The sequence below is a fragment of the Saccostrea echinata genome, unplaced genomic scaffold (assembly GCF_033153115.1).
Source record: "Saccostrea echinata isolate AGI-Se365-2 ecotype Australia unplaced genomic scaffold, CSIRO_AGI_Sech_v1 ptg000033l, whole genome shotgun sequence".
NCBI lineage: Eukaryota > Metazoa > Mollusca > Bivalvia > Ostreida > Ostreidae > Saccostrea > Saccostrea echinata.
In genome coordinates this window covers 21899827-21915658 of record NW_026889782.1, presented here as the reverse complement: position 1 = coordinate 21915658, position 15832 = coordinate 21899827, and the positions used below count along the sequence as shown (strand labels likewise).

Genomic DNA, 15832 nt, shown 5'->3' with positions numbered 1-15832 from the left:
GTGTTTCATATTTGGATATATTACTAGAAAAAAAACAACTAAGCTTTATGATAAACATGATGACTTCAACTTTCCAATCGTCAACTTCCCTTACTTATGTAGCAATATACCCTCATCACCTGCATATTGGGTTTTTCTCTCTCAGTTGATTCGATACGCAATAGCATTATCTACGCACAAACAACAATTTCTTAAACGAGTCAAGCTAATGACAAACAAGTTGATGAAACAAGAATATCAACTGTCTCGTTAAAAGTCATCATTTTGCAAGTTCTATGGTCGATACAATGACCTTGTCAGCAAATACAATTTATCATTAAGTCAAATGTTTTTTATACACTAACTGTTAGGTCATTTTTTACAAACTGAATTGTCTATGGTTTTTCCTTTTCTCCCGATCATAAACAAGGAGCATACGTCTGGTGTGACCAGTCGGCAAAGGATGCACACTCCTCCATGGCACCTGATCCCACCTCTGATGTTTTAGAGGTCCTTGTTTGCTCTGCTCTTGTTTTGTATTGTTTGATTGGACTTTTGAGCTTTAATACTGTTTGTAATCTCCATATTTAATCCATATACATGTATATATTCCTATGTCACACATTCATTATATATTGTATACCTTTATGTCGTCAGCCAGGAGCAAAAATTGCACATTCTTGATTCTTCGCTACATTTTAATGTCGGTAAATCATTACACACTATTTGTCATTTTTATCTTTTTCAAAAGAACATTTTAAAAAAGAGGGTTTTTTTATTTTTATGTCAAACTGAGACCAGGTGTTTTAGCCCCTACCTGAGGGTTAGGGCTATGTTTTAAATAACTTAAAGCTATTGACAATATGCTAATTAAGACAGTTGAGCCCTTACAGAGATTTGCTCATAGATATCTTTTTTGAAATAGCGTATTTTTTAAACTTATGCCTTATCGTTCCAATTTTGTTTCCCATATGTCACGATATTGTCTTTATAATGGCTGTTTCTACGACGTTGGAAAAGGCTTTCCTGCTTCCGATGGTTATTGCGCAGAACCTTGCAAACTCATTGTACAATAATGCACTGTCGTTAGTATTACATGTATAAATAATTTTGGTTGCCGAAGGTATAACATGTTTCAGTACATTGGTTGCCCAACGTATCACATGTATAAGTTTATTGTTGTCATTAGTATTATCTGTATAAGTGCATCAGTTGCCATAATTGTTCATGTATAAGGACAATGGTTTCGGTAGGTATTCATTTAAAGGTGTTTCATTGCCTAAGTATAACATAAATAAGTACATTGATACGTGAGTATTACATGTTTAAGGACAATGGTTGCCGCAAGTACTACACCCCTAACAAAAAATACTTCAGTTAACTAGAGTTAACTATAGTTTACTATAATTTCCTTTAGTATCAAAGTTTTTACTATAGTAAATCGAAGTATTTTTATTATGGGTTTCAGATTGTTCTATTTGATGTTCTTCAATTTAAACATGCACGAATTTTTTTATATTTGTTGCAATTTTACTATCACTTGTACATTCACACATTATTTCCAAATTTTACATTATTATTATTATTGAATTTAAGAGATTTTAAGTTTTAAATCTCTTTTAAAAAGTTCTAAAGTAAAGTTTCATAGTAAATAAAGGTATCAAAAGCATTTAACTATAGTAAACTATAGTTAACTTAAGTAAATTTTTGTTAGGGATTCAAAAGTACATTAGATGCAGTGGAGGCCATAAATATTACATGGATAAGTAGAACGGTTGCCGTAAGTATAATATGCACAATGAATGGCTGACTCCAGTAAATGTAAGTTTAATTTATTAACGACTGCTAGTCGTCAGTATAAAATCCTCACCCATTGATTGTCATGTGTTTATATTGCACACTTAGTTGTAGTTGGCACTTTTATATAATTTTTATTAAACTATTCCTAGTTCTATTCCAACATCATCCATTTTTAACAGTAAATCGTATTAAAACTTAATCATTTTTGGTTTGTTATTTAGCTGATCTTTGCGGAGCTTCCAATAGAACCAGGTAACGGCATTTTACCTTCTGAAAGATGGGGATATAACAGTTTCACCAATCAGTGTGGAAGATTTTCCTATAGAGGCTGCGACGGAAACAACAATAGATTCATAGCTGAAGGCCAATGTCTCCAGCGTTGTGGAGAAAGGACAGGTAAGTTAGACACAAAACTATATATTTAAATTCGTTCATAAGGAACACGCTAGTAAGAAAATTATGACAAGGAGCACACGATCGGCAGGGATGCTTAATCCTCCATGGCACCTGATCCAACCTCTGATGTTTTAAGAGGTCAACGTTTGTTCTGCTCCCGATTTGTATTGTTTTTATTGACTTTGAGCTTGAAGACTGTTCGTTATCTTCATACTTTATGGAAAACTTCTAACTTACAACGCTGTGACAAGCGTGGTGTAAGAGGACTGTTAGATACAGAACTTTGCAGTAAAAGTCGGATATAAAGATGTCACTTGTGGGAAAATCTTTGTATATAGAGCTTTTCTTGAATCATGTAGAAAGTATTGCACTATATTTTTCATACTTTAAAAAGAAGGTTTGTGATATTGAAGCAAAATTTGATGTCAACTTGACTTTTACGAAATACTGGTGCCAATTTCTCCATTGCTGTGAGAGAAAATTGCACGTTAACGATAAACTATGAATAGTTCTCTCCAGGTGAAAAGAAATTAAAGTTAACAATTGACTCTACACGTTTGTTGCGTGGAAGAGATATAATTATGATTTTTTAAATTTTGTTTCGCAAATGACTGGTAAACATCCGTTTTAGAATTAAATTGACTCATTCATCAGTTAATCCTATTTTGTTCTTTTTTTCATGGACAAAATTTAGAATTGGCTGATTTGAAGAATCTGATTTTAATTGTTTATTCTTTTTTCGGAGAACAATAAAACAAGATTTTACATTTTATGATGTGTTGACAAGGACGAACGCTACACATTTAAAGGCGTGTATCATTTTTCCTGCATGTTATATGACTTCATAGGTGTATTTTCTTGACTAGTAGAGCAAAACAATTACATATTTATGCTTAACTTATACGAAATAGCTATTTATATTTCTGTTTAGTTTTTTAGGGATGTTCAATAAAGCATGTTGTAAATAGTAGGATCTCCATAAGCCGTTCATTGTAAATTACAATATGTATATGATTGTGTATTGCATATGTATTTTGTATACAAGGAAAGTTTCACCCTGTTTTCCACCAAGACACAAGTGGGCGAATTTAAGATAGGGAAAATTATAATTTCTTAAACAAAACTGTGAATGGTCGAAACTAAAATGGGGCAAAATTGTTTGCAAGTGTGAAAGGGTGAAAATATTAATAACCCTGTATACAGTATATTATCTTACACAATACATACATATGTGTATCACCCGACTGATGTATTGATTAGAAAATCAAGAGAATATTGTGGATACGATCAACTTTTAAGCCGAGGCCGACTACTGAGAAATAATTTGATGTTACAGGACTCTGCAATTTCATTAACTTAAAAGGCAGCAATTAGCAAATACAATCCCATCTTTAATGTTTCAACTTCTCTTCTTTGTTTACAGGATTTTGTTACATCCCCCGGTTTCATTCAATTATCAACCTTTCCATGTGAAAGTATTTTGAAGTAAGAAAAGACATTTCTAATTAATTTACACCCTTTTGTAATGTAAATTTAATATAGAAATTTAAGAAAAATCTATGTATTTAGTATAGGGACCCCCTACAAAGAATTATAATTGTTCCAAATATCTGAAATAAAAGCATTTATTCAAAATCAGAAAAATAGAATATAAAGGTTATCTACATTGCTCATCAGAGAAATCTGTTTTCAAACTTTTTTATTGAATCGACTGTTTTTCACCCCTTTTTTCATCCTCATCTGTTGAGAAACAAAAACAAAAATTACAGAAATATAAAGAAGGAATATAAATTATGTACCTTGGATGAAAACAAAAATCCCTATCATATAATAACAAATTATCTGCGTAAAACGTTCACAAACACAGAGTATATGATGTATATTAGATATTACGAGAGATTATATAAATATTACCCACAGGTTGCGTATATATTACATTATTACGTAGCGATTACACAGAGATTACGTAGCGTACCTAGTGACGTACCTAGTGACGTTTGATCATCAGTATCGTCTTTCTCACAGATGCCCCTGACACAACTGTTGGAAACCAGGGTGCTCTCCATTCCTCTGATAACCAGGGACCATTGAGAAAGGCGAGGTAACATTCGTTAAACCACCATTCTCCCCCTCCTCCACGATCAACAGCACAGTGTCCCTCAGCCCATCCATCGTTATCTCTGTCCAAGGTGGAGAAGTACATCCCAGACAAATCAGAGATGGAATCCGAAGTATTTAACATCTGGTCTCCTACAGAGTTAAAGGCTTGTTTGACTTATTGTAGTTGTCCTTTGCAAAATTATTTCACTCATATGAAACGATAGCAGATGTCGGTGATGGGGTTTAAATTTAGACCCTAAATGGACAATGAAACCTGTCGATACAAAAGGAGGGAGAATCTGTTCCTTCGTTACGCACTCGGTTCTTTGGTATCAAGTTGAGGGTCGTTCGGATGAGAGCATAACAACTGAGGTCCCCTGTCACCTGCAGGCATTAAGAAGCTTAAAGAACCCTCACTAATCAGTTGCTCTAAGTCTAAGTTTGAAACCATTCAGCGACATCTGGTGGACAACTCATATGATTGAAATATCTTACAAAGAACACAAAACTACATCAATCAATCAATCAATCTATCTATCTATCTATCTATCTATCTATCTATCTATCTATCTATCTATCTATCTTTATGTGTATTTGTGCTAAGCCTTAGAGTGTCCAAAATATAGTAAAGACAACTTGGCATAGCGACTTCTTATCATATGCAACCATTATTTTTCTACAAATAATATTTTCATCATATCTAAACTGTGTTCAGCGATCCCTGACGAACGCGATATGTAACTATCATTTTTGGTCCCAAAATAGTGTTTTGTTCTTTTCTTTCATCAATAATCTTGCATACGTAATTTTATCCTTAACACTTGTGAAGAGGTGTGAAAATGATAAAACAAATTTGCTTTTGGATTTTCCTTCAAAAATTAAATCTACAAACAAAACTATAAGGAATAAAAACATACGAATTTTCATTGAATATATTTTACCGAAAGAATTAAATGACTCAAAACTTATAATGAAGGACAGGGAATAGGAAAGCAAGTGAACTAGTACATGTAGTACTATTTATTGTTCAGTAATATAGTTTGAAATTGCTAAAATATGATTATCTGAGTTAAGAGACTACCTGCTCTTATGACCATTTTAGGATTTCCTCTTATAAATATAGGTCCGCTAATGAAGGTTTGACCGTATAAAGGAACATACTGAATTAACTCATTTTATTGGCAATTAGTTTTACTGAAACAAGACTGGTGTGATGAAAGCTTATGTATCCTTCAGAGTTTTGTGTAAATTTTGAAAATCAGAGCAATGTCATAAATTGAATTTGGCCTTACAGACAAACTGGTAAAGCATGGTAATATATTTTATCAGTTCGACTGTATTCTGCAATCAACAAACCTTTGTTATTCAGTAGAGTATTGCTCACTTTACTGTTACATATGCAAAAGATATAATATTTTCCTCTCTCTCTCTCTCTCTCTCTCTCTCTCTCTCTCACCTAATGTGCCCGTGGTATTTCCAGCCAGAAAAAGTCTATATTTTTCTGCTTCACTGAGAACAGAGAATCGTTCGTACAACTCATACAGTCTCCTTCCATCCTCGTGCGTGATGGAAACGTAAAGGTACGAGTTGTTTCCCTTGCTTAACTGATGAATAACCTCATTTCCTGCGATAAGACATATTCAATATCAATAGTTTATCATTATACTGCAATATAATTGCTTTTTGATTGGTTTGTTTAAAAATTACCCTAGGAAAGAATCAGTTTTAAAACTGTTGTATATCTGATAAATATTTAAAATACTTTATGTGTAATCATTTCCGTCATTTGTTGTCATTAAATAAGGAATTTTTTTTTTTTTTTTTTTTTTTTTTTTTTTTTTTTTTTGCTTAAATCTGTATATGTACGAATTTGAAAGATCACAGTAACTGAATATTGCGAACTCGTATTCAGTGTTTTTATAAGCGTACAAAATTTATTTATAAACTACAGGAAGGAATTAATCAAAATTAGATTTTAATGTAATTTATATTTACCAATCCAAAAATCGTGTTCCGGGGCACCAAAACCATTCTTATATTCTTCCCAGTTCCTGTTAAAGCTTACAGATCCAAGGACTCGTTTTTGGATAGTCTTTCAAGATACTAATTTATTTAATCATTAATCTGATAAACGTTTGTATGGTAAGTGTGTGTGAAATATTAAGAGTACAAGTTATTAATTATAGAAGAAAGCATGAATTATCTTATCATTATTAATTGTAATCAATTAAATGTTTTCTGTCGTTAACTAGCCCCTTGAACAGAAATTTACCAGATAACAATGACCATGTCAATTTTGAAGATTTAAAGATAAATCTTGATACCGTCCATCCTCCATTCAATGTTTCCATGTCGCAGTAAACTCTGACTGGATGTGAGGCGGTACAATAGGGATAAATTTCGTAAACACCGGAATTAGTCTGACCATTATCATGGAGGTCCTTACAATCAGTAGGAAAGACAACTGAAACAGAAAAAAGAATACTGAAACTGAATTTAATAAAGAAATAAAAGAGGGAGTCCTACTCTCGCGTACGTTTACAATGAAAATGATGAAGATAAGGAACAGTGTTTGATCTAAAAAAAAAAAAAAAAACTACAAACAATACAAATCTGTGAACAGGTCATAACACAAGGACCCCCAAAAATCTCAGATGTGGAATCAGAGGCCTAGGAGGAGTGAGCATCCTCTGTCGACCGGTCTCACCCGCTGTGAGTCATATGTATTCATCAGGTAATTAAAATATTCCGTGGTCAAATATCTTATAAAACTATGGGATAAGGAATTTAAAGGAAGATGCACTTTTATTTCTGGATTAAATGATTTGCTCTTTACCTAAAATATACGTAGTTGAAAACATAAATTCACATAAGTCGTTATGTCGGATGTTCACTTGTATTTCATAACATATTGTTACAATAGGCCTTCTTTTTCAAAATAAATTCCGTCCGTGATCGGGAGGTCGTGAGTTCGAATCTCGGCCGCGACTGACCAAAGTCGATAAAAATGGGTAGCGACTGTTCCTTCGCCATGCGCTCGGCACTTTGAAGTGAAAGTTGCGGGTCCTTCGAATGAGACCTTAAAAACCGAGGCCCCGTGTCACGGCAGGCTTTGGCACGATAAAGATCCCTCACTGCTCAATGGCCCTGAGTGCCGAGTAAAGGTCTAAATTTGAAGGCTATCACCGGTATATGGTGATGTCTCTATATGAGTGAAAAATTCTCGAATGGGACGTAAATCAACATACAATCAATCAATCAAAATAAATTGTCTTTGGATTACTCCGTTCACCAAATCAAAACGAAGAGTTCACGACAGGTCTGATCAGATCTGCGACAGCCCTGACCCGATCTACGACAGGCCTGACCAAATCTACAGGGGATGCATGAGATCTTGATCCAAACATTGATGTTTTTCAGGAGACCTTGTTTGCTGTGCTCACATATTGTAGCTTTTTATTTTGTTTTTTTTTTTTAATTTTTGAGCATGATAGTTATTCGTTTATCTTTACATCGCATTGTATACTCCGAAGATTGATCATGAATTTTCTCCTATTTCTTGCAGTAAGATATTTTGAGATATATCATATAACCTTTTAAGTGAAAAGCAAGGGAAATCCTCTTTGAAACATTACAAATGTGAAAATGTTGACAATTTTTTTTTTTAGTTTTAATTTTTGTTTTTATTATTTTGTTTCGCAAATTATTTCTAATTCATCGCAATTCTGCTTCAAATTGCACATTTGCTTATGAAGATTAAAAAAAGATGGGATGGATATTAGATTTAATCAATGTTGGAATCAGAAAATATCACACATAAAGGATATCAGAAAATAACACACATAAAGAATTTCACTGGCTAAAAAAAATATAATAAAAAAATAATAAGACTCGACAATATAATGATTTTAAAAATTACTTGGGAAATTAATCATAAAAAATAAATGGCGATATTGATAAAACTCCTTCACCCGCTACCCTTGCAATCTTCATTGATGTACTATATTAAGTGATTTGTCACAAAGATTATAGCAGAAAATGAGAAAATAAAATAGATCTCACAATCATGAGAGTAATATCTCCATCCGAGTTCTTTAGATTCCTCAGACCTGAAGACCTTCTTAGGTACACGGCACGTCTTCAATATGGGATTATATCCAAAGAAGCAACAGTACTCCTTATGACACTTTGCATGCACAGAACACTGACACAACGACTGAGCCGTGTACTCAGCTAACAGTTCGTTATTTGACTTTACATTATCAAATTCTAATTCTGCGTGATAATTCAGCGAAAAATTAAAAGCTTGAGACACCGTGAAGAAAATATCAATCAAATAAATAACCCAAAGATCCTTCATATTGCTTGACGTGTTTAAAACAAACTAATGCATTTTTAAATCAATTTTAAAATTATTTCAGCTGACAAATTAAATCAATGTTAAAATTATTTCAGTTGAAAAACTATACATAAGAGATTTATTTTCAATTGTGAAAATTGATTGGCTAGTTGTTATATATTATACACGATTGCTGAAACATTATTGGTTAGTTGATACGTATTAGTTGATACGTTGATATGGGAGGATGAAATGTAATTTTTGTAAGCCATTAGCTCGAGCGAATTAAAAATGCATGACTGTACATTAAGTAAATCTTGTTTAGATTTTAATCAACTTGAAAGGAAAAAAAATTATTAGCTATTAAGGGAATCCAATTAAAAATTCATGCGCATACATTTTCAGAAATTCTTGTTTAAATTTTAAACAGCTCTTTTCTCAGTAATGTAAAATGATATTATAGTAGGTAGCAAGAGCTGTTTTAATCATATGTCTTGAATTGTAAGATGAGGATTTCTATATTCACTATGACAGGTGGAAGTAATTTGATTTAGCAGAAACATATTATATAATTATGGGCTTCATCTCTAACCTAAATCACTTCATCTTTTAAAGAAATGAATGAAAAACAGTAGTTAACAAAGAAACCATGGAAGTCATACATAATCAAACTCCATTGCCATTGTTTCATGGAATAATTTAAGAGTATGAAGTTTTGAAGTTTAACTTTTCTTGCGTTTTTCTTTATTAGAAGATTATATATGATTATACATTATACATCCGAATTCCTTTTCTTGCCTACATGTAAAACAATCCTTTGAAGAATGATCTGAACAGATGTGGATAGACATTAAATGGGGATGGGGGCATTTTTATACCTCCAGTCTTAACCCGGCTGTCTTTAGTACAAGCTTGTAACAGTGAAAATTTCCCATGTGCAACTATGTCAAACTTTAACCTAGATTTTGATCCCACCTTTAGTAATGAATCCCTGATCTCAACAAATTTGAAACCAGACCAAAAATGATACCTGAATATTAATGCAGATAACTGTCGCCCTGTGGACTTAAGGTACAAGATATTCTTTTAAAAATTCTATTTGATCAGACTTTTAAAAATAATTTTAATTTCTGTTTTTGAGTAGAAGTTTTTGTTTTTAAAAAAGAGAGTAGTGTAAATCAGATGTAGATACTTAAAAGCTCCAAAGAACTTTTAGAAAATTTGAAACCACAAAATTTTACCAAAATCAATAACAACTTTTCAACATTTGATACAAGCATTCCTCAGGATAAATTAAAGTCCAGACATTTTGTCATCATTGACAGCTGCTTTTTCAATAAAAATAGAACTCGTGAATTTACTCACCTTGTCATTGGTCATTTGCAACATTATTTTGTAAATAAAAACATTTTGATTGTACACACAAGTATTCTGAAGCTGACATTAAAAAGATGCTTGAGTCTCTCATTAACAATATCTATGTAGTTTTTGGAGACCAAGTCCTCCATCAATCTGGCAGAATTCCCATTGGTACACATTCCGCCCAGTAATTAACAGATCTATTTTGTATAAATATGAAGCAGAATTTATCTATAATCTTATACATGAGAAGAAAACACTTGCTGAGGCCTTCAGCTCGTGATTTAGATAAACGTACTTGTTACTTCCATTCATATGTCGACTCGATTAATCCAGTGAGCTTGAAATAAAAGATACCAGATACCAGAATGTGACACATCTGTTTCATATTTGGATATTTTACTAGAAAAAGACGTTGATGGTAACCTAACTAAGCTTTATGATAAACGTGATGACTTCAACTTTTCAATCGTCAACTTCCCGTACTTATGTAGCAATGAAATATATTGAGATAACGAATAGTATTCAAGCTCAATAGTCCATTAAACATTACAAATAGGTGCAGAGCAAACACGGACCTCCAAAACATCAGAGGTGGGATCAGGTGCCATGGAGGAGTGAGCATCCCCTGCCGACCGGTCACACCCGCCGTGTGTTCCTTGTCATGATCAGGAAATAACGGAAAAATCTGTCGACATTCAGTGTGTAAATAATGACCTAACAATTAGTATGAAAAACGTCAGTCAGCATTTGACTCAATAATAAACTGTATTTGCTGACAAGTTCATTGTATCTGACACAACTATCATAAAATATATTAAAACCACAATTTTTGACATTCCTTATAGTGTATGTAGCAAGTATGTCTTTGATAAGTGTGGTTTTTCTCTGATAATTTTTTTTTCTTGAGTAATGCTTTATTTTAACACGCAGTTTTCAAATAAAATCCTGTTAACTAATAAATGTAAATATAAAATTTACTTTTTGTAAATCAAATTTCCCTAATATATGAGTTTATATTCCGCTGCCGTGATGTTTTTTCTGTTGCGTGTGTGTAAATCATCTTATTTATGATTACTTCATCTTAACGAGGTTCGCTCCTGAGCTTTTGAGCAGATTCTTATCTTAACCTATATTTCAAAAATTCTGCATAATTTTTTAATTCTTACAATAAATTTGGATTCTACAATGCCAATTTAACTATATTCAGTTAAAACTCCATGATTAAATTCCAAACTAAAAGCATTAAGTGAGGAACTTTATTTTGTGGCGGAAGGTTTTTTAGAAAAAAATGATCATTTTTTTCTCTTTCGAAGTATTTAAAGTATGTTAAGTATGGATTCCTATTTTTACATGCAGTCTGCACACATAGTTATTTTGTGCAGTGGACTGTTTTATACTGGTACTAAATTATCTATTAAATAAACTGTCATGAATTCTATCATCATATTTGATAAATATAGCAAATATATTGTGGAAATGAAGAAAAAAATAGCCCTAATTTAGGCTTAAAATTAGCACTATTTTAGTAATATCTAAAAATATGACATCACAGACCCCCACTTTTAATTTTCTTTTCTGAATAAATACGATACTTTTAACCATTCTTCTTAAATTCAGTAAGATGTCATTACTTTCAAATGATTTTTTTGCTTGTTAAATTATAATGCCAGAAAAATGAAAACGTTTGAGTGCAAAAAGGTCAAATAATTGAACATGCAGAGTAATTAGAAAATTTCTTCGTTGTTACAAGTTTTAATGTGTCTATTTAAGATTAAATAAGACTGTGTTTGTTCACCATAATTTATTTGAACAAAAAATATTGAAGGAAAAACTTTAAAAATTGATTTATGTGTAAGACGTATTTACAGTGCAAAAAGGTCAAACTAAATGCTCTGTAGCGCCAAAAGAAGCGCATTGACCCCCATTTTTTGTTTTGATTTTTAATAAAGCTATGTGTATAAATTCTAAAAATATACTTGATAAAAAATTCTCATTACTTTTGATGGCAGGATCCAACCTCCTTAATATCAATCACTTGTTTTAGTTAAATTATTTCCGGTATCAATAGTGACTTAAAACTAGCGATATTATTCCTTCAATACAATCCAATTATCGGGATATGTTAGTGTTAGTTACATGTATAAACATCTGTGTTCTGATGTATTTCATGTTCATCAATCAGAAATAAAACAAAAAAGAGGTTTTTGAGGAAATCGTTTTTATTAATCACCAATCCTGCTTGTCAAAACTATTATCTCCGCACAACAAATCCTCCACAATCCAAGAGTCGGTAGTCCAATCCCAGCAACTGGACCATGTGTTTTTAAAAGCTTCTTAAAACAACAACAACAACAGAATAATACACTTTTAGACAAGTTCTAATAAAGCCAGTTCGGGGCGACATCCGCTATTGCTTGCAATAGCAGACTTTCTAGTTGTTTTTTGTTGTTGTTGTTGTCACAGAGATGGTGAAAGTTGTAAGACTAATCAGACAAAAGAACGCAAGGCAAGTGATACATTTTATATTATCTCGTTGGTTAAAATGAATCAAACATCTATTTCTGACAAGAAAAGATAATAAAGATTTGAGCTTAAGGTTATAAACTACATTAATAAAATTTCGTTTAGATATACTACTGTCAAACCTCGCTATTTCGACTGAGATTAAACTTAAATTATCCGAGGATACGGGATATAAAGATTTAAAAAAAAAAAACAAGGAAAAAGGGACCGGCACTGCCTACTTTCTACATTTTCATGGTATTCGAGATATCAGTGTTCGATATAGTAGAGTTCAACAATCGTTAAATTTTCGCTGAAGTTATGCAGTGTGTATTTCTTACGAAAAAGTAAAGATGACGAGCAGTGACAGATCTACAAACAAATTTGTGAACAGGGCTTTAAGACAGACTCCTGGAAATTCCAGAGGTGAGATCGTTAAGCATCCCCTGTTGACTGATCACACCCGTCGAGAGCCCTGTGTATTGTATTGATCATGTAAACGGAACATTCCATAGTCAGATTAAGTATAAAAGAAAGGCTTAACAATTGGTATGAAACATGTCATTCAAAGAAGACGCTATGAAACGTTATATTTGTTAACAAGGTCATTATAACAACGATAGAATTTACGAAATGCTTACTTTAAATGAAGGTGCTGAAATTTCTGAAACATCAACTTATCTGTCAGTAGTGTGCCTCGGTTAAAAATCTTATCGTACTTAGAGCATTCTCTTAAGCAATAAATAAGTTGGAAGATATATTCACCATATGTAGATGATAGCGAAATGTTACTATGGAAATAAGGAAAGTTAAAAGATGGAAAAGCTCATGACATCTCGTATACAATTAAGTTATTAATTGGCCTTTGTCTTAATGATGGTAAGAGGTTTGTTTGAAAAATTTGTCATTACCATATTGGTAAATTACCATTTTACCTATCCATATCAATAGATTGTAATGAATACACACGTCATATTTCATATTAAAAGCACAAAACAACCCTCTTGAGGAGAAATTTTTCAAAACGTCAGTTTGGTTGATTTTTGCATTGGAAGTGATTAAATCAATAAAGAACGAGAAAACGGTGTAAACTTTAAAATTATATACCCAATAATTAAATAAATGCTTTAATTTCAAAATCATATAGCATTATCTCCGAGTGCAGCGAGGCATATCTCAATTCAAAGAAGCTAAAAAAAATTACCTGTGTGACGTAAACACACCTGTGGTCAGTAGTATATAAAACACAGCTCCACGTGTCGAAGTCATTCTTTTTCTCTGAGTGGCATGCGAGTTTACCTGTACAACAGGTAAACATTATCATATAGAGGTGCTTTATTAACTTACAACGTTGTTCAAGTTTTCAAAGCTTTTTTTTCTGATGTAAAACAGCTCTTATTAAAATATTAAACTGTTTGAAGGTAAGTTACGAAGTCTTTGTATTTTGCCGTAATGACGGCTGAAAACCAGGACGATGTCCTATCTTTCATGGGAAGTGACCATGACAACTACTCAGACATAGAATAATTGTTTGGGGATAAACCTCGTACACGAAGTGTAACAGATGACACTAATACTACAAATAAAAGAACTACAGGAATGAAGCGTAAAGCGCAGGCCTCGACATGTTCTGCAAGTGCAAGTGCACCGCCGCCACGGGCGACGAAACAAAAAAATCTAAAAATCAGTCCGACTCTGTTCAAGAATTTAATGTTGACGAACTTAAAAGTCAACTGGGCATAGACAAAATCTTGCAATCCCTTTCTTCGCTAACAGATACTGTAAAACAGTTGGGTCTTTCTAATTCTATGGCGCGTAATACGTGCAATGAAAATATTGGCATGCGGTCCACCGAATCTACGATGCACACTTCGGGTAATAATTCTTGCGGTAATTTTACACAAACTTTTCCTAACAGACCGCTGAGAAACTTGGTTAACATTCCTGATTATGATTTTCGTCAAACTTTTGATGAAACCCCTGATGACTTTGATTTCTCCTATTTGAATGGTCAAGTTTCTCCTTCTATTGAAGGTGTTGATACTCAAGAAACTTTTAAGGGGATCTTAAATGATGAATCATTTCAGATTACAATTGATAACAGTGCTAGCAGTAATGACTGGGATATCCCACAATTAAATGCAAATGAGAAAACTGGTCCAAAAGTAAACGAAGCACTGGGAAAAGCTGTAAATGCAGCGATCTCTATTAAAACTACATGTAGCAAAGAGAGTATGGTAGATTTGGAGAAAAATAATGACAGACCAGATAATTGTTATCTATTGAAAGTACCCCGAGTCAATAAGGAAATTTGGGATGCAATGAATAAGCAAGCCCATTCAGATGATCTCACTTTACAAGTGATTCAAAAATCTTTAGCCATGGGCAGAATACATTTAGTATAGATGGCAGATATGTTTGTCAATAAAAAAGAACTTGACCCCCAAACTTGTAAAAAGATGTTGGCAGATTCTATAAGTATGCTTGGCAATGCTTTTTACAATTTTTCAATGAAAAGAAGAAATGAAATTAAAAATGTTTTAAATTTTCGATATCGAAAAATTGCCTCCTCTGAGATTCCAGTAACAGATTTTTTGTTTGAAGACAATTGTGTCTCTAAACTTAAAGAAATGGAAGACATTACCAAGCAACGAATTGGAATGAAATCAAGTTATGATACAAAATTCAAAAATGTTAATCAAGCAAAAAAAATACATGTCAAACCAGGGGTATCAACCTCTCACAAACCAGTACAGAGGCAGAAACCGTCAATATGCATACCCTTCCCAGAGAGGCAGAGGTCAAAGGGGTCAGTACAAAGGCATAATAAAGAAACCATACAGTTACAACAAGTAAAGGTGAAAAAGCTTAATAAACCTTACTGGCAAAAATTTACCAATGATAAATGGATTTTAAACATAATTGATCCAGGATATGAAATTGAATTTTTTCAGCAACCTTTTCAAAGAATCATTCCAAAGCAAATTCAATTTAATGCAGTAGAATCTGAATTGGTATCACAAGAAGTAAAACAATTGATTGATAAAGGTGCAATTGAAGAAGTAGAAGATATTTCGGATGCTTTTATTTCAAATATTTTTCTTGTACCGAAAAAAGATGGTAATGCTGCTTTTTAATGCTCATTTCCAAACCAATCAGAATGTTCTGTTCGTTTGGTACTACTCAGTCGACAGGCATTTACATTATTTAAATCGGAAGAACTATTTTCTGTTGATGTACAAAACTCAACAGCATTAGAAAATTTAGAATGCAATGTTGTATGAAAGAATACAAATTTAGAATATTATGCTTTTAGAAGGTTTAAATGGCATTGCAGACAAAGATTCCTAGTAA

The 15832-nt window shown here is 32.7% G+C and overlaps 1 protein-coding gene and 1 pseudogene across 1 annotated transcript; one reads left to right on the top strand and one right to left on the bottom strand.

The window, feature by feature from the left end:
- Positions 1-3864: 3864 nt before the first annotated feature.
- Positions 3865-8635, bottom strand: LOC133198267 (fibroleukin-like). The gene is made up of 6 exons (XM_061334385.1): positions 8338-8635; positions 6600-6739; positions 6271-6367; positions 5732-5899; positions 4199-4425; positions 3865-3915 (listed from the first exon to the last, which is right to left on the bottom strand). Exons 1-6 carry the CDS (start codon positions 8633-8635, stop codon positions 3865-3867), a joined length of 981 nt encoding a protein of 326 aa, XP_061190369.1.
- Positions 8636-14319: 5684 nt separating this feature from the next.
- LOC133198757 (uncharacterized) lies at positions 14320-15334 on the top strand (annotated as a pseudogene).
- The last annotated feature ends 498 nt before the right edge of the window (positions 15335-15832 follow it).

What these genes read in the sequence shown, in the direction of transcription:
- LOC133198267 (XM_061334385.1), bottom strand. Translation starts at nt 8,635, where the DNA reads ATGAAGGATCTTTGGGTTATTTATTTGATTGATATTTTCTTCACGGTG. An exon ending in CATTGAATGGAGGATGGACG is followed by an intron (nt 6,368 to 6,599) that starts GTATCAAGATTT and finishes GTATCTTGAAAG; the next exon opens with ACTATCCAAAAACGAGTCCT. An exon ending in GGAACACGATTTTTGGATTG is followed by an intron (nt 5,900 to 6,270) that starts GTAAATATAAAT and finishes GTCTTATCGCAG; the next exon opens with GAAATGAGGTTATTCATCAG.